Genomic DNA, 23,320 nt, shown 5'->3' on the forward strand with positions numbered 1-23,320 from the left:
AGGCTTGCTCTCTGACCTCACAATTTGATGCCCTCAGTTAAAGGGGCCGCAACTTAATGAAATTGTGTTTGGCAAACAGCCATTTAGTGTACCACCTATCGCAAAATTGAGTTAATTATGGAGCATGAAGTCCATTTGGTGAAACTTCAATCATCCATCCGGAAAGACCCTTAAGCCCCTCATTGCTACATCTCATTGTTTCTCAGTAAACGTTTCCACCATCTGTTGCATGTTATTTTCAGGGTGGTAACAAATAAATACACTGCCCAGTAATTGTGCGAGTCTGTTTAAGGCTCACACAGGTAAGCCACATTTCCACTTGCACATGAACAGAATCACTGGTTTGCAGCAACTGAGTGAATGTAATGGAAACAATCGTCTAAAATAAACAAGGCGCTGTCATTCCCCATAATTGGAACTGTTTACTTAGTTATTGTAAGTGACATGCTATTTTATTATACGATTTCAAAATGATCAAATGCCTGGGGGTCATGTCCATTTTTACTGCATGAGGAAGAACAACCAGTACCAGTTTATGGGTAAACACAAGCCTGCACTCCTCTCCTGCCATTGTGCCCTCCTCTACTGCTCCACAAATGCCCTGCCCTACCCAGGTCTTGTGTCATCACACCAACCCAACCCTCCCAGTCAATTCCTCCTGCCCTGAGCACATGGGACCGGTGACTTTGCATGTGCGCGGCTAATCTTCACCAGAAAAATCTCTTTCTACAGCGCAAACATTTCTCTACTTTTCAAAACCGGATTTTCTAATTTCAGTCCCTTTGGTCGTTTCTGCATTTGCTGACGCCAAAGTCTTTCCAGAACTGTGGAATAAATCAGAGAGAAGAGTTTAATTCCATGCAAGGTTTGTTCTTGGTTCAACAGCAGATGCTGAAGGTATAGAGGTAATACTGAAAGACACATTCATCTGACTTGGATGATTACTGTAGTGTCACAATATGGGCATAAAGCCTAAAGCTTGCTCATTGAGAAATAAGCCTCAATTATTCTAAACAGAAATACAACTTGTGAACTGAATTTACCTTTTACCACTCAAAATACAATCTAAAGATTTAAGGAAAACACCTCACAATACAAAATTATTCCAAAACTAATTTTCCTATTTTAAAAGTCAATTTATGAACTGGATTTATCTTTCCCTCGCTTTTCAATTCGATTTAGGAAGTTTTACTTTAAATTATTTCGTCAGCTTAAGTTATGACTAGAAATGTAATTAAATGATGTGATTTCCTCCCCCCCCCACCGGTGTTTTATTCTTTGACACATTCAAATTACTTCTGTGAATGATTTAGGCAGCAACTCTCCTCGCTTTTTTTTTCCTCTCCCAATTGCAGTCCCTCAGCGTTTGACCTAAAGGTTGGACTTTATTTAGAATTATCTCTCCCTCTCACACAGCCTGTTCAATGTGCCCTGCCCTCTGCCCGACATCACTTACACCCGCCGCTCCCCTCCAGGCACTTTGCGCCGATCGCCCGGCGACGGCTCTCTATTTATAGGGCTGACCACCCACACCGCCCCCTACCCCACGCCGGCAGCACGCGCTCGCCGACTCGCCCCATCCACCAATCGGAGCGTTGCCTCCGACGGTTGGCTGGGGCCGGCTCGCGCGGCGTGCGGGCAGCGCGCGCCTCACGTGCCCAGGGGGCGGGGTGGGGGGAGGCGGAGGGCGACGGCTTTGAAAAAAAAGGCGCCAAACCCCCGCCTGGATCCCTCACGGGGGAAGCGGTGAGGCTCGAGCCGTCCTTCAGGGAGGGGAGGGGGGGTCGGGGTATAAATAGAGGCGACGTCATCTGACGGCTGGTAGAAAGTGGGAGGCTGCAGGAGGGAGAGGGAGGATTCAGGCTGGGTGGAGCCATTTAAATAGAGAGAGAGAGAGAGAGTGTGTGTGTGTGTGAGTGAGAGAGATAAGATAAATCTAACTTAATTTAAACCTTTCAGATCAAACACTGAGGGATTGGAGCTGATAGAAATAACTGAGAAGGGCTACAGCTAGAATTAAACCTTAAATAATTCAGAGAAAAACTTTAAAGCCTCAGGGGGGGAAAAAGGAGCAGAGACTAAATTTACCTCAGATTATTTAATTAAATCTCTAGTTATAAATTAAAGGAATGTTTTGCTGAAACAATTTCCTAAATTGTTTTGAAAAAAAATTGCACATTTGGTAAATTGATGAGGAAAGGAACGACCCAGTTCATAATTTGTCTTCCTGACTTTTAAAATAGGGAAATTAGTTTGGGATAATTCAGTGGTGTGAGGGATTTTTAAAGGAAGAAAACAGGTTGTATTTCGATTCCACTGAGGTTTATTCAGTTTGTAAATTGTATTTAAGATTTTAGAAATCTGTTTGATAGTTTATTTCTGTGAAAGAGGAGGAGGAACAAGAATTTCCTGAGGGGGGAAAACAGGAGCTGCCCCGGTTACTTCTAGTGAGAAAGAGACTGAGGTGGTGTTAGTCTGGGGGAAAGTCAGAAGAAAAGACAGGTTCAGATATTAGGACCATAAACATTGGACGCTGCTGCTGACAGGAAAGTATTTAACTGAGATTAGGCTTCATTTCGAGTCTGTGAGGGAACAAGAAAAGTGGGGGGAAATAACAGTCCCGGGACACAACCATTGAACAGACTAAGGGGTAGATGAGGGCACAAAAATTCGAGGGAAGAGCCCAGTAACTAAGGTGCCCGACCTCGGGAAGGAGATGGGTAAAGCTAAGAGTGAGAGGGCAGATACTGGAGAGGGAAAGACCATGTCTGAGCAGAGGAAATCCGAGGTAAGGTCATGGGAGATTTGAAATGGAAACCAGACAGAAAATGCTGGGTCCGAGTATTTATTGCAGCTTGAGATTGGGGAAGGTTCAGCTGGTCAGTCACATCAATACTGTCCGTAGGAGGGAGTGGGTGAGTTCCCCAATGTGTCGGTGGGATCACAAATATTAATATTGACCAGCGAGACCATCTGACTGACCCTTCCTGTAGAAATAAGCAAATCCCTTATCTAAATATCAGCCTCAATTATTGCATATCTTTTTTTTTCTACCCTCTGACCCAGGTGACTGTTTCCGTTCTTAATAATTCTTTCTGTGGCCTTAATTCTGAACTTCTCTTTTCCCAGGTTTGTCTAAGTCTTGTAGTTACAATTGAATTTAAAGTACTCCAAGCAGCCATGGGGGTGGATAGAGGAGCAGATATGTAGGCAAATCTCAGAGAAGTCTAAAAATAATAGGGCAATAATATTAGGAGATTTCAACTTCCCCAATATTAATTGGGATAGTTTTAGTGTGAAAGGATTAGATGGGGAGGAATTCTTAAAGTGCATCCAGGAGAGGTTTTTGAGCCAGCACCTAGAAAGCCCTATAAGAGAAGGGGCAGTACTGGACCTAATCTTAGGGAATGAAGCAGGGCAAGTGTTAGAAGTGTCAGTGGGGGAGCATTTCGGGGATAGTGACCATAACTCTGTAAGATTTAAGGTAGTTATGGAAAAGGACAAAGATGGGACCGGAAATAAAGGTCCTGAATTGGGGAAAGGCCAATTTCAAATTAGCATTGAAAGGGAGGAGGTATTAGCAGTATTAGCGGACTTAAAAGTGGATGAATCCCCAGGCCTGAATGAGATGCATCCCAGGCTCCTATGTGAGGCAAGGGAGGAGATTGTAGGGGCTCTGACACTAATTTTCAAATCCTCTCTGGCCACACGAGAGCTGCCAGAGGACTGGAGGACGGCAAATGTGGTACCATTACTCAAGAAGGGTAGTGGGGATAAACCAAGTAATTACAGGCCAGTGAGTCTAACATCAGTGGTAGGGAAACTATTGGAAAAAATTCTGAGGGACTGGATTAATATCCACTTGGAGAAGCAGGGATTAATCAGGGATAGTCAGCATGTCTTTGTCACAGGGCGATCATGTCTAACAAATTTGACTGAATTTTTTGAGGAGGTGACTAGTTGTATAGATTGAGGGCAGTGCAGTTGATGTAGTCTACATGGACTTCAGTAAGACTTTTGAAAAGGTCTCGCATGGGAGAATGGTCAGAAGGTAAGAGCCCATGGGATCCAGGGCAATTTGGCAAATTGGATCCAAAATTGGCTGAGTGGCAGGAGGCAGAGAGTAATGGTCAAAGGTTGTTTTTGCGATTGGAGTGGTGTATCGCAGGGATTGGTGCTGGGACCCTTGCTGTTTGTAGTGTACATTAATGGCTTAGACGTGAATATAGTAGGTATGATCAGTAAGTTCTCAGATGACACGAAAATTGGTGGTGTCATAAAGAGTAAGGAGGAAAGCCTTAGATTACAGGATGATATAAATGGGCTGGTCAGATGGGCAGAGCAGTGGCAAATGGAATTTAATCCTGAGAAGTGTGAGATGATGCATTTTGGGAGGGCTAACACAGAAAGGGAATACACAATGAATGGTAGGACCCTAGGAAGTACAGAGAATCAGAAGGATCTTGGTGTATATGTTCATAGATCCCTGAAGGCAGCAGCACAGATAGATGAGGTGGTTAAGAAGGTGTATGGGATACTTGCCTTTATTAGCCGAGGCATAGAATATAAGAGCAGGGAGGTTATTTTGGAGCTGTATAAAACACTAGTCAGGCCACAGCTGGAGTATTGTGTGCAGTTCTGGTCACCACACTATAGGAAGGATGTGATTGCCTTGGAGAAGGTGCAGAGAAGATTCACCAGAATGGAGCCTTTCAGCTTTGAAGAGCGACTGGATAGGCTAGAAGTATACAAGATTGTGATAGGTAGATAGAAAGAAACTTTTCCCCTTAACGGAGGTGCCAATAACCAGGGGGCAAAGATTTAAGATAAGGGGCAGGAGGTTTAGAGGGGATTTGAGGAAAAATGTTTTCACCCAGAGGGTGGTTGGAATCTGGAACACACTGCCTGAGTGGGTGGGAGAGGCAGGAACTCTCACAACATTTGAGAAGTATTTAGATAAGCACTTGAAACGCCATAGCACACACGGGCTAAGTGCTGGAAAATGGGATTAGATTAGATAGGGGCTTGATGGCTGGCACAGAACTGATGGGCCCAAGGGCCTGCTTCTGTGCTGTATGACTCTGACAACTACTGCTGTGTGATTCCATTTAGCACCTTAGCTCTGATCAGAGACAGAGCAAACTTCCCTTGAGATGAGGGGTGATCTGATCCCAGATCTGCCTACGACATCCTTCTGAAGGCAACTATGGATGAATGCAAAAAATAGGAGCCGAAGGAGGCCCCTCGAGCCTGCTGTGCCATTCGGCAGGATCGTGGATGACCTTCTACTTCAGCTGCATCTTCTCACACTATCCCCATATCCCTTGATTCCCACGGCATCCAAAAATCTGACGTGAACACACTCAACAGGTAAAGAATTCAAAAGATTTACACCTGTTAAATGATGACATTTCCCCTTGGGTTGGAATCAACAGCAGCAAATTGAGTGTCCTCCCATTTCCCAGACCCCCACCCCCCAACCCCAGTGAAAAATAGGGCATGATGATGTTGGGTCGACAATATGACATCATCACGCCTGTCTCTGAAATTAAGGAAGGTGAGTGAGTGTGGAAATCAGGAGCCCGCCCGCTATTTTAATATTACTAATTAACAAGTTATTGAACTTGCTAACAACCCTATTGCCTGTAATTTTACATTTTTTGGGTGCCTGGTGTGCAAAGGTTTGGGAGTGTTTTACTGCGGCTATGACGAGGCAGCACAAGGGCGGAAGAAAAAGCCTGTCAATAGGACCATGGCTGAACAAAGGAGCAGATTCTGCTGGCTAACATTTAACATGGTCTCGACACCATGAGTGAAGACAAAAAAAAAGGAATTGGCAGGCTAAATGTTTTCTAAGATTTATTCCCATCATAGTGATATCTGTAATAAAGGGACATTGAATAAAATGAGAACGAAGTTATGGAAAAGTTAGTCCAGGAAAAAAGTTTTTGCAAAAGGTGAGGACATAAAATTCGCAACCACAGGAAGCCATTGATACGATTTATTTCAGGTATTTAAAAGGGATAGAAACTTCAATTGTAATGATATGATGGAGGAAGTGTCTTAAAATGGCTGAGTTTAAAAAGGGTAGACCCACCATAACCAACGGCATAGCAGAACTTGCTCAATGATCGGATCTTATCTTCCTTGAAGTATCCAGACTAATCTCAAGCACAACCTTCAGGTAAGCGTGAATAATGTTGCACTGAGGTGAGAGGGATTGGAGGCTTTCACTGTGGGTGTCCTCAGACTTGCTCAAAAACAACAGCACCAGAAACCTGCTGGAAGTTATTCGACTCCATTTGGCGATGGAAGTTGCATCTTCACATAGAGGAGGAGATAGAGAATAATTTTAAAAGCGGGAGGAGGTGGGTGAACATTTCTAACCATTTTGTTTTCCCTCTCCAGACACCCTCTGGAGCATGTTAGCATCTACCTGTAGAAGGTTTTGCAAGACAGCAATCCTTCAAGAAATTTCAACATCATGTTGTCATATTGATTTCTCTGCTCCCAGTGAAGGCAGCTGACGCTGGGAGCAAATGATAAAGTAGATATATGTAGGTACTTGTATGACACGCCACCCCACCCCCCATTACCAGTCCTCACCCCCCCTCCCCACCAAGCCCATATGTCACCTGTGTGGAAAGATTCTTAACAGGAGGACCAGGATGGCTTTCTCACTACAACAAACCTGAGACTGAAAACCATGGGTATGTATGAGCTTACTCAAGGGCTGGAACTATAAAAGACAACTGGTCTGGTAAGCAAAACAGCTTTAAAAACAGGTTTAAAGATTGCTTCCATTAACTTGCATATCATGAATTCCCTACATGATGTTTTTAAACCTTGGGTCCTTGGGTTACCACGCCAAGGTGATAGCTTACCTTTTTTTGCAGGACTGTGGAATACTGCACCATAGCTCTTACAGGCAATGGCTGGGATGGTGGTCCAATGGGCCACCGATCTGGTCAGGAGGTAATAGGTCCTGTTCCTCCATCCTTGGTTTTCTGCTGCGGGGAGGCAACATCACCATCTCAGAAGTTAAGGATGTGGTGGGCAGGCAACTCCTTGCAGTGGATATAATGTGCAATAACACCCCAAATTAGTTAATTGATATGCATGCCCTGGCTCAAATCAGCAACCAGCTGGCTACCCTTCAGCAGCTCCCACTGCAGTTGGCGATACCCAGTCTAGTTATTCTGGGTGGTGACGTCATCGATGCAGCTGGACTGGCTGACAGTAAACTGGACGCCACTCCCAGACTCCTGATAGAAATGGTAAAAGAAGGCAAGCTGCATGACATCTTCGGCAACCCTGCAGACAGAGTATTGTACAAATACACCCAGTGGAGGCTACATGGCCCATCCATTCCAGGAAAGACTTCCTGTTTGTGTCCTGAACGTTCACAGATACACCGACGTTAAGCCAGTGCTATTCTCAGGCCACTGCCTCCTACTGGTCAATGTCACCTACAAGAAGACCAGTGTGTAGGCAGGAGGACGTGGAAGCTGAATGTGAAATTGTTGACCCCCAGAAAACATCAATGAACTCATAATGGATGACAAAGCTTGGAGGACCACGTGAAACCCCTGTTTTGAGCCCCCAACGCACAGGAAGAGATCAAGGCAAACATCAAGAGGTTATTCATCCTCAAAGGTGTTCAGAAGGCGAGAGAGAGAGAAACTCAGGTAAGTATCCCAAATCCAGATAAGCATGTAGAATCTGCACCTACAGCAATCGATGGGCTTCATTGTCAAAGAGGATTTCCAAGAGGTGAAGAGCCAGCAGGGAGCATTTTTGGGTAAAATGAACTGACACTTGGATGTGTCCAGCTTTGTTTTTAATGTGGCGTAGTACAAAGGCCATATGGACAACAAACCCACCAGCATGACATTGGATCGTTTTGTAGGGAGGCTCTCTTTTGTGATTTTTCTACCAATAATCAGTACTGGCCCATTCTAGTGTCACGAAGAATATTCATCCAAAGGGTAGCTAATCCTATATTTGTAGAGCTCTAGTTTGTTAAGATTACTGATTTACTGCCTATATATTTCAGGAATCACAGTCATTTTACATTTCCAGATTACAGACAAGTTTAAAGACATTGCCGTTCATTTTTCCAAAGATGAGTGGGCAGAGCTAAGTGAATGGGAAAAAATCCGTTATAAGAATGTGAAGCGAAACTATGAGGCCATGCTTGCAATAGGTCTGTGCAAAATTAATGTTTTTCTTTCCTTTTTACATTTCTCTACTCCTCTGCTGAAAACTTTGATATATACTGGCATAGTATTCTTCCAATATTACACCCAAATTAATAACCTTCTCCTGAATGGACAGACATTTTGACTTGGATTTTCCATTTCACCACTATTGACACGCACAAATAACGGCTGTGAAATCACAGGCTAAGGTTCAGAATTTCCCAATGTACATTCCTTCTGTGCGTCAGGAATGCAGCAGTGAAAAATCCTGTCTAAATGTTAGCAGTAATGTGATGTGGGGACAGCAAAGCTGATCCTTGCTCACCTGACTAGCACATGTGTACTTTTCAGCAGTGACCAAATGTTAAACTCCTGCTTGATAGTTTTACTCCTTCCCAACCTAAATTGAGATCACTGATGAAATTTTTGGGTTACTGTACTAGAGATAAGCTAACTGCCCAACAGGCATTGAATCTGGGAATTTACGGTCTTCATGACTCTGAAATCATAATTATGCAGTACATTTTACCAAATAAGCTACATTGAGAAGCTGATAGCTTTCATCTTATGAAATTCTTTCCAACGCCACTAATCCCTTCCAGACAAGCAGCTGAATGTAGCTAAAAGTCTGTTTGAGTGCACACTTCCTCGCACCTGTCATTGTTGTTTTGCAGTAGGTGCTAGAATATGTACACTTTCCCCTTACATTCTCCCTTCCCTGAGAGGACAGTTTACAAAAGAAAGCTACAACACAGTCTCTATTAACTGATTTCCAATCAATATTGGAGTTTTACACCACAATCAAGTACAGTGATTTATGCCAGGGAGATGATAGTATCCATAGAAGGGACAAAATTATCTTGACCTCTTGTTACCATTGGTTTGCAGCAACACATTTGTGTAGAAATTGTCCTGAATGGTAAATGAGTTTACAACTCAATGTTCCCATTCACAAAGGGAAAGATTACTATAGTTGATATATGTAGTAGCATTGCAGTTAGCAGGAACACAGTTACTGTTTTAAAGCAGTAGCAGTGAAATGAGGGGTACTGTTCTGTTTCACTTTACGTAGAGATGAGTGGAACTGGATGTAAAATAGTGATTGAAGTTTTCTTCTCTACTTAAGCAAAGTTGACTGGACCGTGTTATACTCGCTGTTGGTCATTAAATCTCACAGTAGTGTGTCATTACATCAAATCACAAACGTGTTCATTTTTTGTGTGTGAGCTTTAATTGTAATTGCCCTTAGACAACTGAAATAAAATCAGAAACGCTCATAAAATCAGAAGGGTCAAAGGCCTGAAACGTTAAACTACCACCTCCTTCTCTATATAGATGTTGGCTGATCTGTGGACCGTTTGCAGCATTTTCTGTTTTTATTTCCGGTTCCCAGCATGTGCAGTATAGTGCTTTCTGTTTATCTCCTTTAATGTGTACCAGTGTGGCTTTTCCCCGTTATTTTTACTGAACTCACTAAATTATAATTATTGAATCCTAACTCAAGAATAAAAACAAGAAATGTTGGAATAACGGAGGTGAACTGTACATCTCAGATGTCATTTCTGTCCTTTCCTCAGATCGGAGAGTGAACCTCATCTGTCACAAATGAAAATCTCCTTCCCTTTGACTCTCAAGTTCGTAAAATAGACCATAAGACATAGGAGCAGAAATTAGGCCATTCGGCCCATCGAGTCTGCTCTGCCATTCAATCATGGCTGATAAGTTTCTCAACCCCATTCTCCCGCCTTCTCCCCATAACCTTTGATCCCCTTACCAATCAAGAACCTATCTATCTCGGTCTTAAATACACTCAATGACCTGGCCTCCACAGCCTTCAGTGGCAATGAATTCCATAGATTCACCACTCTCTGGCTAAAGAAGTTTCTCCTCATCTCTGTTCTAAAAGGTCTTCCCTTTATTCTGAGGCTGTGCCCTAGGGTCCTAGTCTCTCCTACTAATGGAAACATCTTCCCCACGTCCACTCGATCCAGGCCTTTCAGTATTCTGTGAGTTTCAATCAGATTCCCCCTCATCCTTCTAAACTCCATCAAGTATAGACCCAGAGTTCTCAAACGTTCCTCATATGATAAGCCTTTCATTCCTGGGATCATTCTCGTGAACCTCCTCTGGACCATCTCTAGGGCCAGCACATCCTTCCTGAGGTACGGAGCCCAAAATTGCTCACAATATTTTATATGTGGTCTGACCAGAGCCTTATAAAGCCTCAGCAGCACATCCCTGCTTTTATATTCTAGTTGTCTTGAAATAAATGCCAACATTGCATTTGCCTTCCTAACTACCGCGTCAACCTGCAAGTTAACCTTAAGAGAATCCTGGACTAGGACTCCCAAGTCCCTTTGCACTCCAGATTTCTGAATTCCCTCCCCATTTAGAAAATAGTCTATGCCTCTTCTTCCTACCAAAGTGCATGACCTCACACTTCCCCACGTTGTATTCCATCTGCCACTTCTTTGCCCATTCTCCTAACCTGTCCAAATCCTTCTGCAGCCTCCCCGTCTCCTCAATACTACCTGTCCCTCCACCTATGTTTGTATCATCTGCAAACTTAGCGAGGATGCCCTCAGTTCCTTCATCTAGATCATTAATGTATAAAGTGAAAAGTTGTGGTCCCAACACTGACCCCTGCAGAACTCCACTAGTCACCGGCCACCACCGGAAGGACCCCCTTATCGCCACTCTCTGCCTCCTGCCAGACAGCCAATCTTCTATCCATGCTAATACCTTGCCTCTAACACTATGGGCTCTTATCTTACTGAGCAGCCTCCTGTGCAGCGCCTTGTCAAAGGCCTTCTGGAAGTCCAAGTAGATAACATCCATTGGCTCTCCTTTGTCTAACCTCATTACCTCTTTAAAGAATTCTAACAGATTTGTCAGGCATGACCTCCCCTTTATGAAACCATGCTGACTTCCAACTAGGCACTTTACAGCCTTCCGGACTGAATATTGAATTCAACAACTTTAGGTCTTGAGCTCCCTCCCCCATCCCCACCCCCTTTCTGCTTCCCCTTTCCTTTTGTTTTTTTCCAATAAATTATATAGATTTTTCTTTTCCCACCTATTTCCATTATTTTTAAATATTTTAAAATCTTTTATGCTCTCCCCACCCCCCACTAGAGCTAAAGCTTGAGTGCCCTACCATCCATTCTTAATTAGCACATTCGTTTAGATAATATCACCAACTTTAACACCTATGTGTTCTTTTGTTCTATTGTTGGTGACATCTTTTGATGATCTGCTTCTATCACTGCTTGTTTGTACCTACAACCACACCAACCCCCTCCACTTCTCTCTCTCTCTCTCTCTCCGACCCCCCCCCCCCCTCCCCCCCCCCCCCACACACACACACACACACACACACACACACACCTTAAACCAGCTTATACTTCAACTCTTTCTTGGACTCAAACTCAAGTTCTGTCGAAGGGTCATGAGGACTCGAAACGTCAACTCTTTTCTTCTCTGCCAATGCTGCCAGACCTGCTGAGTTTTTCCAGGAAATTCTGTTTTTGTTTTCTGACTTTGCCCAATTTTACCATGCACTTCCAAGTATTCTGAAATCTCATCCTTAATGGACTCTAAAATCTTACCAACGACCGATGTCAGGCTAATCGGCCTGTAATATCCTGTCTTTTGCCTCACTCCCTTCTTAAACAGGGGGGTTACATTAGTGATTTTCCAGTCCTCTGGGACCCTCCCTGACTCGAGTGATTCCTGAAAGCTCACCACTAACGTCTCCACTATCTCTTCAGCTATCTCCCTCAGAACTCTGGGTGTAATCCATCTGGCCCAGGTGATTTATCCACCTTCAGATCTTTCAGTTTTCCTAGCACCTTCTCCTTGGTAATGGCCACCATACTCACCTTGCCCCCCGACTCTCTTGAACTTTGGGGATGTCACTTGTGTCTTCCACTGTGAAGACTGACGCAAAGCACCTTCTCCTTGGTAATGGCCACCATCCTCACCTTGCCCCCTGGCTCTCTTGAACTTTGGGGATGTCACTCGTGTCTTCCACTGTGGAGACTGACGCAAAGTACCTATTCAGTTCCTCCGCCATTTCTTTGTTCCCCACTACTACTTGTCCAGCGTCATTTTCCAGTGGTCCAACGTCCACTTTTGCCTCTCTCTTACCCTTTATATATCTAAAAAAAACTCTTGCAATCTTCTTTTATATTACTGGCTAGTTTACCCTCATATTTAATCTTCTCCCTCCTTATTTCTTTTTTAGTTGTCCTCTGTTGGTCTTTGTAGGCTTCCCAATCCCCTGGTTTTCCACTGCTCTTCGCCGCATTGTATGCTTTCTCTTTAGCTTTTATGCTGTCCCTGACTTCCCTTGTCAGCCATGGTTGCCTTGTCCTCCCTTTAGTATGCTTCTCCTTCCTAGGGATGAATTTTTGCTGTGTCTCCCAAATTACTCCCAGAAACTCCTGCCATTGCTGTTCCACTGTCTTTCCTGCTAGGCTCATCTCCCAGTCAATTCTGGCCAGCTCCTCCCTCTTGCCTCTGTAGTTGCCTTTATTCAACTGTAATACCGTTACATCTGATTCCAGCTTTTTCCTCTCAAATTGCAAGGTAAATTCTATCATATTATGGTCACTTCCTCCTAAGGGCTCCTTCACCTTAAGTTCCCTTATCAAATCTGCCTCATTACACATCACGAAATCTAGAATTGCCTGTTCCCTAGTGGGCTCCATCACAAGCTGCTCCAAAAAACCATCCACAAATTCCTTTTCTTGGGATCCACTACCAACCTGATTTTCTCAGTCTACCTGCATATTGAAATCCCCCATGATTACTTTAACCTTGCCTTTCTTAGGATCAGTGAGGGACCAAAAAGGAAAAAGCTGTGAGAATAAGACTCTTCGATGTCATGAGCCTGAGTGCTATTTCCCAGCACTCTAACATAACATGAAATATCCTTTTCATCTGATTAATTTGGACTGGATTTAAGTTCAGGTGCCATAAGTGAAAGGAAACTCTCTGTACTGCTCTTACCTGATATTCTAAAATGGTTGGATTAATTCGATAACCACCTTATGTCAGTAAGATAAGCCAAATTAATACTGGTATTGTCAACTGTAGGTGATTGGAATGTTTTAATTTTTACAGGATTGAATGTACCAAAGCCAGCATTCATGTCAAGACATGGAAGGAGGCGTCAGCCCTGTGTGTATGAGTCTAGTGATTCGGATGAAGATTGGATGCCTAAACTTCTTGTGGAAAACCCGCCACGTAAATTGGATATGCTTCCTTCGTTAAAATATTAAAAATGCTTCTATAAACCCTGATGATAATCAGTTTTGCCTTGGGCAAGTAGGAGACAGTTACTTTACTTTTGTGTTTTTAGAGAGCTGGAAAGATAAGTAAATTGAATGAATTTTTTCTTAACTTATGTGTATACGCATGCATTATGTTTTATTTCAACTTTGAGCTAAAAGTATTAAATACTTTTAGAATTGCCAACCTGCTAACATATAAAAAGCTGAAATCTGAGACAACAGAAATCTAAAACATTATTATCATTCTTTTAAAGCAATGAGAACCTATGAGCTACCTTTCAAGAATGAAGGTACCCAGAAGATCAAAAAAGAGAATACCAAAAAGGTAATTCATTGTGCACACAAAGTCCTATCAGACAAATATATCAAGATGTTAGATATTCACTGTGGGCCTGTCTGAGAGAGATTTACTGATACAGGGTCCCACACCAAATATTATAACCAGTCCTTCTCCTTCAGACTGAAATTGACCCTCTACACACTTTCAGCATTTTCTGTCTTCACCTAGATTTCCAGCACTTAATGTTCCCTTTTACTCTGCTCAGAGGCCCTGGCAACTTGGTTGCATTTGTAATTCTATTACTTATTTGTGCTATTTGAATTTCATGACCTGGAGGTACTGTGAATGAACTCTTCTTAATTATATCTATGTATAAATCCTCCCTCAGCATCCCAAAATCTGTGAACAGCAGCAGTTTGAAATATCTGCAAATTAATCGGAAGATGGACGTTAACATTATATGTTTCCCATGAGGCTCCATTGTACGGTTCACAAGGACAAACTGCTGTGATCACTGCTCCATCACCTGAGATCTAAAAGTTGCTAGGCTGAACAAGGGTCACTGCCCTTTATTGCTATGTTTTGGGCTATACTGGAAAAGTATGTTTGTGTGTAATGTTGAAAGAGACCATGATCAAGCTGTGCTTTCGTGCTTCCTGAGCCTTGACTTTCCTGCTAATATTTGCTGTCCAGATGCTTGGACAAGATAGTGGAGGATAATTAGCAGCTACAGAATGTATTTTAACTCCTTTAGAAAAACTGAGAGAATAAAGCAAAGTATGGTATCTGATGTTACTTATTCATACAGGTGATTCTGTTTCTGTATTTTTAATTCTTGTGTATGAAATACATACCTATACAGCTGGTGGAGTGGACATGCTTAAATGCAGACAGATAGTTCCATGTTTGTTGCAGGTTTCTTGTGGGCATCAGGTAGAATTCAATGTTGTTTGTTGGCAAAAATATCCATCTTTTAATGATAGTGCATGGGTGTGTGAAGACCAAAGATGAAGCAATAAAAAGATGCATTAAATCTCCTCCTCTTCCATTTTCCCGAAGGCACTGTTTCATGAGTTGATATGTTTCCTTAGTCTGTGGTGACTTAATGGGCAGCCCTGTTGACATTTTCTTGACAGTTGTCCTTCATGTGTTACGCTCTTCACTGTTGAAAGCCTGCCCTGTTTGTGTATACACATATTTGCAAACTTTTCCAGAAGTGATCGTCAGTTAGCAATCGGAATCCTGGCTAATTTTATTCCTTGCTTTGCAAAAGGTGCTGAGATTAACTGTAATGAGGTTGCTAGATTTGCTGAGGTCAGCCAACGGAACACAGGAGGACAAAATCAAACATAGAAACCTTCTAAAATGTGTGGCTGAATACTACACTAGGGAGCGATTGCATTTTTCAAATAGTTGGGGACTTTTGTTTATTAAATATGATACAAGAACTAATAGAGGAAAAAAGACAAACACTTTGACTTGTGCATAATCCCTTTAGTAATAAAGGAAATCTGAAGCAGCTATTCTCTAATTCAAGTACAGTTTTAACTTCACATTCTGCATTTCAGAACCAAAAATCAGCATCATCGATTGCATCCCATTCAGAAGAGGATAAAGATGAAGGCTTTGGGGGCTCCCCTGATGACACTGCCTCAGCTAGGGAAGAGTCAGTTTCAGTTAAAAAGATCAACAGAGAAACAAGTACCTTGGTTTGTGAAACTGAATCTCATAGTGAATCCAATAAAGGTATTTGTCCTGCAATAAAGGATTTCAGTAAAGTATGTTGATTTTAAATATTTGAGGACTTCTCAAGGATGAAGAGATTCTTTATGTTGACAATGTGACCACTGCAGCAGTGATTCAAGTTACATTAACTCAGCGTCTTGTTATACTATATAAGTATCTTCAGCATCTACTGTTCAAACAAAAATTACATTTAACTTGTTCAAGTTCTGTTCACAATCTTTTGGATTTGTTCTGCAGGTGTTTGCACTGGAAATATTTTGGTGTCTGCAAATGAACAAGTGACCAAAGAGACTGAAAGTAGAAGATATAGTTTGAGAAATAGAGAGAGAAAAGTTTACACAGAAGAAAGGGAACTTTGTGATGATGATTACTTGTGTATGTGCAAAGTAACCTATTCATTTCCTTAGGGCAGGAAAAATTTATTGGGAGGGTTGGTGTGACGACATAAGGCCTTGATAAACCAGGACATTGCTACAGCAATACAGCATGGCCTAGTGGCAGGAGAGGAGTGCAGATCTGTGTTTTCACACAAACTGGTACTGATTCTTCTTCATTAACTTAAAACACTGACAAAAATGATCCCGAACTATTGGTTATAATTCTGAAATGTTGTTATAAAATAGAATGTGGCTTTTTGTAATTGTAAAGTAATGGCCTCTGATTATAGGGAATAACAGTCTCTTGCCTATTTTAGGAAATATATTTTATTGCATTTATTAAATTACTGTAAGAATTTGGGAGTCCCACAGTTTGGGAAGGGATATGGGGGAAGATCACATAACTGAATATATAAATTTGTGGATTGGCTCTCTCCAAGTGTGATTTGCCTGAAGGTTCAGAGAAACTTTTGTAACTGGTTATGTGTGTTGAATCTCATTTAAATAATGAAGTTATAATCCATAGAAAGCAATGCCTGATAGCCCATTACACGTATAATCTTCAGGATTCTTTGAAATTCAGTCTCCAAATTCATAATTCTCTTGCTGCCCACTCATAATCTTATCAGTTGGAGCATGGCTTGGAGATATTTGTTGTAAATCTTTGCATTGTTACTGTTCCCTGAAGTCAGTGTTGCCTTCTTAGAGTAAAGAACTGAACACGTTGCTCAGAACATATGAACAGGAGTAGGCCATTCAGCCCATCGAGCCTTCTCCACCATTTCATATGATCATGGCTGATCATCCACACTATCCCTATTTCCCTTTACATCATTGGCAATTCAAAATCTGTCAGTCTCTACTTTAAACATACTCAGTGACTGAGCCCTTTGAGGTAGAGGATTCCAAAGATTCGTAACCCACTGAGTCAAAAGATTTCTCCTGAAACCCTTGTGTACAACAGTGGGACTGGCGCTGGATGTCATTTTCAAAATGCGAAGGCGTCCTGTTATTTTCTGCAGCTGATGAATCTCAGAAAGATTCTACTTCTATTTGCTGACTGAATTGCAATCAAACAATAAGGAAAATCATATCTATGAAAGGTAATCTGTCCTTTCTCAGTACTAACCCCTTTCATCCTTTCATCTTCATCAACACTGAATAATGAACTGAAGCCCTGATACATCTTTAATTTTATTTGTTATTTGACAGTTTGTGAAGACTGTGAGACATTTTTTATTGAAGAATGCCCTGTGCACGGTCTTCCAGTGTTCATAAAGGACACAGTTGTTGAATTCAGTCGGTCAGACAGAGCACGTCTAACCCTTCCAGAGGGTCTCAGCATTGCAACTTCAAAGATTCGAAAAGCTGGTCTTGGTATATGGAACGAAGGGAAGATTATTCCCAAAGGAGTTCACTTTGGACCCTATGAAGGAGTAGTATCAAATGAAGAATCAGCTGCTGTCAGTGGGTACTCATGGATGGTAAGTTCCTAAGATAATTCTCAAGTTTCTTGTTTTAAAAAAAAGCTCAGGCCTTATTTGAATGCAATTGTGAAAAGGTATTTAAGGTTTCTGTTCTTTGTTGTTACTCAGTCCAGCCAATAAGTAGAAAACAAGCAAAGACAAAATCAGCTTTTGCTCTGATGTTTCTTGTATTCATCCAGCCTGAAAACTTGTAGAAATGTTCGCAAGTGAAGGACAGATTATTGGGTTTGCTCATTGGAGGCCTGGCAGCAACCAAGGAACTATTCAATTAGGAATCACCACCAACAGGAAGAAAGAAAGCAAACAAACTTCTATCAGACTGAAACCCACCAAACACCACCACAGAAGAAATCATTTCACTCACCCTGCTGGGTTCAGAGATATATCAAAGTTAACAGTGTCTTTCCCACAGATTATATGTCATTGGTGAGAAAGAAATTATGATCTCTATACAGACAAAACTCCTCCCCTCCACAGAGACCAAATCAGACTTCCCAATCTCAACTTTATATTAAATCTCTGCCCCTAGACCAAAATCCTTCGCTAAAATTAACCCCACCTGCTGCTGAGGCAGACATTGAACTCTATCTGCCCCTGGTTCTCTTCTATGCTCCCTCTCATTCCTCTTCTTTCACTTCTCACTTCACTGCCCCCATCTTCTTTCGTTTTTCCCACTTCACCCCTCAGGTGGTGGAAAAGCCTGTTCCTGTCCTTCCTCCTCCTCTTACGCCCCTCAACCAGTTCTTCTCCCCCATTCTCCTTCTCTTCCACCTCTGTTCTCTATCGTTTCTGTCCCTTGCAACGATTCAAACACATTAGGAAGTGGACACTGGGGATCAGGATAATTTGCTCTTTGGTTGAGTTATCATGTGTGTAGTTGGCAGGCACATTGAATGTGTTCAAATGATTTCTTCATGTAGGGAAACTGGCACAATTAGGTAGCAATGGGTTAGCCCCATGGGACATTGGAGCAGAAAGTGGTCAGAGTAGAGTAGACTAGGGATAAGAGAAATATGTGGAAGAGATGGCAACATGGCAGAGATCATGGGCATTTTGACTTAGTTCAAGGATCTTTCCTGACTTTGCTAAGCTCCCTGAAACTGTTCACCTCTTATTTATTTGCAGCTTGTGTGCAGTTCTGGGCTTTCTAATTCAAAGTTGTAATCAGAAAAAACAGATAAGGGTTTGGTTATGTTTTATTAAAATAAGTGGAAAGCCACTACAGGATACTTGCAATTCATGTTAAACTGGTTCAAATGAATAAAAAACTGATTTCCTAAAATTGTCATAATCCAATCCTTTTATCAAAATACCTCTCTGCAGATCAGTAAAGGCAAACAAGATTTTGAATACATTGATGCGAAGGATGAATCTAAATCAAATTGGATGAGGTAAGGGACGACTGATACAATATTGTCAGGATTTGAGCACCTGGGCCCCTGCCTTGAATAATCGCCCCCACCCCTAACCCTTAAAAGGTGGTGGAAGCAGTCTTTGAATATTTTTTAAAGCAGAACTGTATAGATCCTTGATTAACAGGGGGTGAAAGGTTATTGGAGGTAGGCAGGAATGTGGGGTTGAGGTTACAATCAGCTTAGCCATGATCTTACTGAATGACGGAGCAGGCTCGAAGGGCTGAGTGGCCTCCTCCTTCTCCTAATTCATATTTTTGTATGTAAACCATCCATGTCTCCAGCTGACTGGACTGATGTCCCCAGACCTCCCTCTGACTCACAGCCTCTCCATCCTTGCTCGACACTCCTCAGTTACAGTGTGATGCCACAGGACTTTCTGCCCAACAGCCAGACAACACCTCAGCCTGGGTGGCTATGGCAACATTTAAAATCATCAAAGAAATAGCCTAGATCTACTTTTGTTTATCCTTCTTAATGGCTAATTTTGCACACTATGCTAACATGTTTCTCATTTTGTATTCAAGCAACAATTTGAACTGAGTTTTGGCCCCTTACATGTTTTCTTGTTCTGTTCTAGATTTGTTAACTGTGCCAGAAAGGAAGAGGAGCAGAACCTTGTGGCCTTTCAGCACTGCGGCAGAATTTATTACAGGACCTGCAAGCCTGTTCCTCCTCGGTGTGAGCTGCTGGTCTGGTATGGTGATGAATACGCCAAGGAACTCGGGATCAAATGGATTGCAATGTGGATGGCAAAACAAGAACCAAAATGTAAGGGTTAGATCAAAATTGGAAACTTTAGTGTAAGAATCATTAGGTTTCTGTTAGAATATCAGTGTGATAGGAATTGCTCCCTTAAAAATTATCCTGAGAATTTTCAGGCTAAAGAAGAATTGCACTGTTAGAAGCACTTTTGATGTATTTGGTGTGTCCCAAATCCTGTTAGATTCAATGTATGACCTTTAGAAAGATAAACACTGTTGTTATTTAAACAAGTAGAACAGCTCAGCTTATACACAGCAAGATCCCAACAACAGAGATGAAATATTTGATCTGATAATCTGACCTGGTTGTGTTGGTTGGTGGATAAATGTTGGCCAGGACATCTCCCTGCTCTTCTTAATGTCAAACCATGGGATTGTTGTTCTCCATCTTAAAATGCAGACAAAGACAGAGTTTAACATGATTTGAAAGATGACACCTCTGACAGAGCAGCCCTCCATAGACTCTGACTCGGTGGCGAGAATACTAACTCCTGAGCCAAGGCTGACAGAGGTTGTCGCAAAACATAATATTACTGACCCCTTCACCCCACCTCCCACACATTCCCAAATTGTACTTGCAAAAGAAACTTCTAGATGTTTCATTACACTGACAGTTTTTCTTCTTTCTTCTCCAGCAGGAGAACAAGATGAATGTCATCCTTGCCCTCATTGCAGTGTTGCATTTACCACTGCCGCTTTTCTTCAGAAGCACATCAGAAGACATCCTGAATCCAGTGGACAAATTTCTTCAGGACAAAACTGTCCTTCCAGCACTGGTCTTTTGCAGCAGCAGAATGTGCAGGGACCATTCACACAATCTGTACAGGGGAAAGAATTTATAAAATCAAATGATCTTCACCTGCATCAGCGGATCCACACAGGAGAGAGACCCAAGAAGTGTACGGATTGTGGAAAGAGTTTCACATGGTCTAGGAGCCTCCACAATCACCAGTGGATCCACACAGGAGAGAGACCTTATAAATGTACGGATTGTGGAAAGAGTTTCACACAGGCTGGGCACCTCCATAGGCACCAGCGGATCCACACAGGAGAGAGACCCTATAAATGTACAGATTGTGGAAAGAGTTTCACATGGGCTAGGGACCTCCATAGGCACCAGCGGATCCACACAGGAGAGAGACCCTATAAATGTATGGATTGTGGAAAGAGTTTCACACGGGCTGGGCACCTCCATAGGCACCAGCGGATCCACACAGGAGAGAGACCCTATAAATGTATGGATTGTGGAAAGAGTTTCACACGGGCTGGGCACCTCCATAGGCACCAGCGGATCCACACAGGAGAGAGACCCTATAAATGTACAGATTGTGGAAAGAGTTTCACACAGGCTGGGCACCTCCATTATCACCAGCAGATCCACACAGGAGAGAGACCTTATAAATGTACGAATTGTGGAAAGAGTTTCACAAGGGCCGGGCACCTCCGTAGACACCAGCGGATCCACACAGGAGAGAGACCTTATAAATGTTCGGATTGTGGAAAGAGTTTCACACGGGCTGGGCACCTCCATAGGCACCAGCGGATCCACACAGGAGAGAGACCTTATAAATGTTCGGATTGTGGAAAGAGTTTCACACGGGCTGGGCACCTCCATAGGCACCAGCGGATCCACACAGGAGAGAGACCCTATAAATGTACAGATTGTGGAAAGAGTTTCACAAGGGCCGGGCACCTCCATAGACACCAGCGGATCCACACAGGAGAGAGACCTTATAAATGTTCGGATTGTGGAAAGAGTTTCACATGGGCTGGGGACCTCCATAGGCACCAGCAGATCCACACAGGAGAGAGACCCTATAAATGTACAGATTGTGGGAAGAGTTTCACAAGGGCTGGACACCTCCATTATCACCAGCGGATCCACACAGGAGAGAGACCCTATAAATGTACGGATTGTGGGAAGAGTTTCACGCAGGCTAGGAGCCTCCACGATCACCATTGGATCCACACAGGAGAGAGTCCCTATAAATGTACGAATTGTGGAAAGAGTTTCACAAGGGCCGGGCACCTCCATAGACACCAGCGGATCCACACAGGAGAGAGACCTTATAAATGTTCGGATTGTGGAAAGAGTTTCACATGGGCTGGGGACCTCCATAGGCACCAGCAGATCCACACAGGAGAGAGACCCGATAAATGTACAGATTGTGGGAAGAGTTTCACAAGGGCTGGACACCTCCATTATCACCAGCGGATCCACACAGGAGAGAGACCCTATAAATGTACGGATTGTGGGAAGAGCTTTGTTTATATGTATCAGCTGAAAGCTCACACTTATTTTGAAACCTGCCATCATTGTAGGAAAGTCTTCAAAGATCCAGCAGCTTTCAAAATTCACCTGAGAAGATGTTTTGAAACAGAACGATAAACGATTTAAATTTTACTCACTTTGGATATAATATATTTTTCGATTTGAATGGCCTTATCTCAAATATTGATATTATTTAGACTATTAACCTTTCATTATGTTATTGTTGTGTGGATAATGCTGGAATGTTTCATGATTCTTCACTCCCAGTGAGGGTGGGAAATTTGGGGCTGTGTTATTCCAGCCTAATGTTGGAGCCTCTCAGAAATTGTCTGGTCACTCTGGGTTTGTAAAATGTCCCCTCTGATCTAAACTGCAGCATGAGTTGAATCTCCACGAATCTCTGTCCCACCGACCTGTCACCACTTCATTATCCTGATGGTGAAAGGTCGCTCCGAAGCAGTCTGGTTACATCTGTGTTGGTAAAGGTGCGAATCACAAAAATAGACGGTGTTGATAAATGCAGTGACTGAAGATGTCACCACTTTTATTGTTGCTGCAGGTGTTGAAAACTATTCTGTGCTGCGGACTCAGTGCTCCCAGTTACTTTTCTCAAGACATGAACTTCTCACTGTTGAACCATGAGATCATCAATAAAATTCTGATGTTGCAATTTTCAAAGTTGAAGACATTGTTGACAAAAGTTTCAGCAGAAGCTGAGTTTGAAAATTGAGAAGTCGAATGTGTTGAAACGTGTAATTTATTTGATTCCGACTGGTTTGGCCGAAAATGTGCATTAATTTGTCTTAACCTGTTTTATATTTAAATTATTTCCATGCAAACTGTTTGACCTGCGTCTACATTGACCAAGTAAAATCTGTGTTGATGTTCATGGTTATTGAAATGTTATTAAAGAAGAAATTTGTGATCCGGTTGTCAATGAGCTATTTACTTCTCACTAAAATATTTTACCCTCCAGCCGGTTACAGGCAGTGGTCGAAATGGTGTTTTGTTCGAGTGCGTCTGTCGCGATCAGACGGTTTTAAAATACAATTGCGGGAAAGGATACACCCTCGGAATAAATTCCGAAAGATGACTGTAATCCGCTGCCTGCGATGTCATTTTATTGTGTGAAAGGGGCGGCGACACCAAATTCGCCAAATCCAGGCAATGGTGAGTTAACAAGCATTAGAGCCCAGAGCAATCGGACGCCGCCGGACACAGAAGCGACGCTCTGACCCAAGCTTGGAAATCCCCGAACATGATTGGCGAGTTCTCACACCAAATCAACACCGAACAAAAACACAAAGTGACAGCACAAGTTTTACTCGGTTACCAGCGGCGTCACCTCACTCCGAGTAACATTATTGGCGGCGGGTTTCAGGAAGTGACCTGAATATTATATTAAATATAAATAATACAAAAGTCTGCTTGGGGGGCGGGACGGGGGAATGTGGATTACCACAACATTTCCTTCAATAAAAAAA

At 42.5% G+C, this 23,320-nt stretch overlaps 1 protein-coding gene across 1 annotated transcript; it reads left to right on the plus strand.

The window, feature by feature from the left end:
- The first annotated feature begins 7,115 nt into the window (after positions 1–7,115).
- On the plus strand, positions 7,116–21,953 carry LOC121270991 (zinc finger protein 271-like). Its single transcript, XM_041176676.1, has 10 exons — positions 7,116–7,308; positions 8,057–8,206; positions 13,329–13,451; positions 13,753–13,823; positions 15,347–15,524; positions 15,762–15,899; positions 17,114–17,385; positions 18,712–18,779; positions 19,381–19,571; positions 20,212–21,953. Exons 1-10 carry the CDS (start codon positions 7,116–7,118, stop codon positions 21,951–21,953), a joined length of 3,126 nt encoding a protein of 1,041 aa, XP_041032610.1.
- Positions 21,954–23,320: the final 1,367 nt, after the last annotated feature.

The sequence above is a fragment of the Carcharodon carcharias genome, chromosome 29 (assembly GCF_017639515.1).
Source record: "Carcharodon carcharias isolate sCarCar2 chromosome 29, sCarCar2.pri, whole genome shotgun sequence".
In the NCBI taxonomy this organism is placed as follows: Eukaryota; Metazoa; Chordata; class Chondrichthyes; order Lamniformes; family Lamnidae; genus Carcharodon; species Carcharodon carcharias.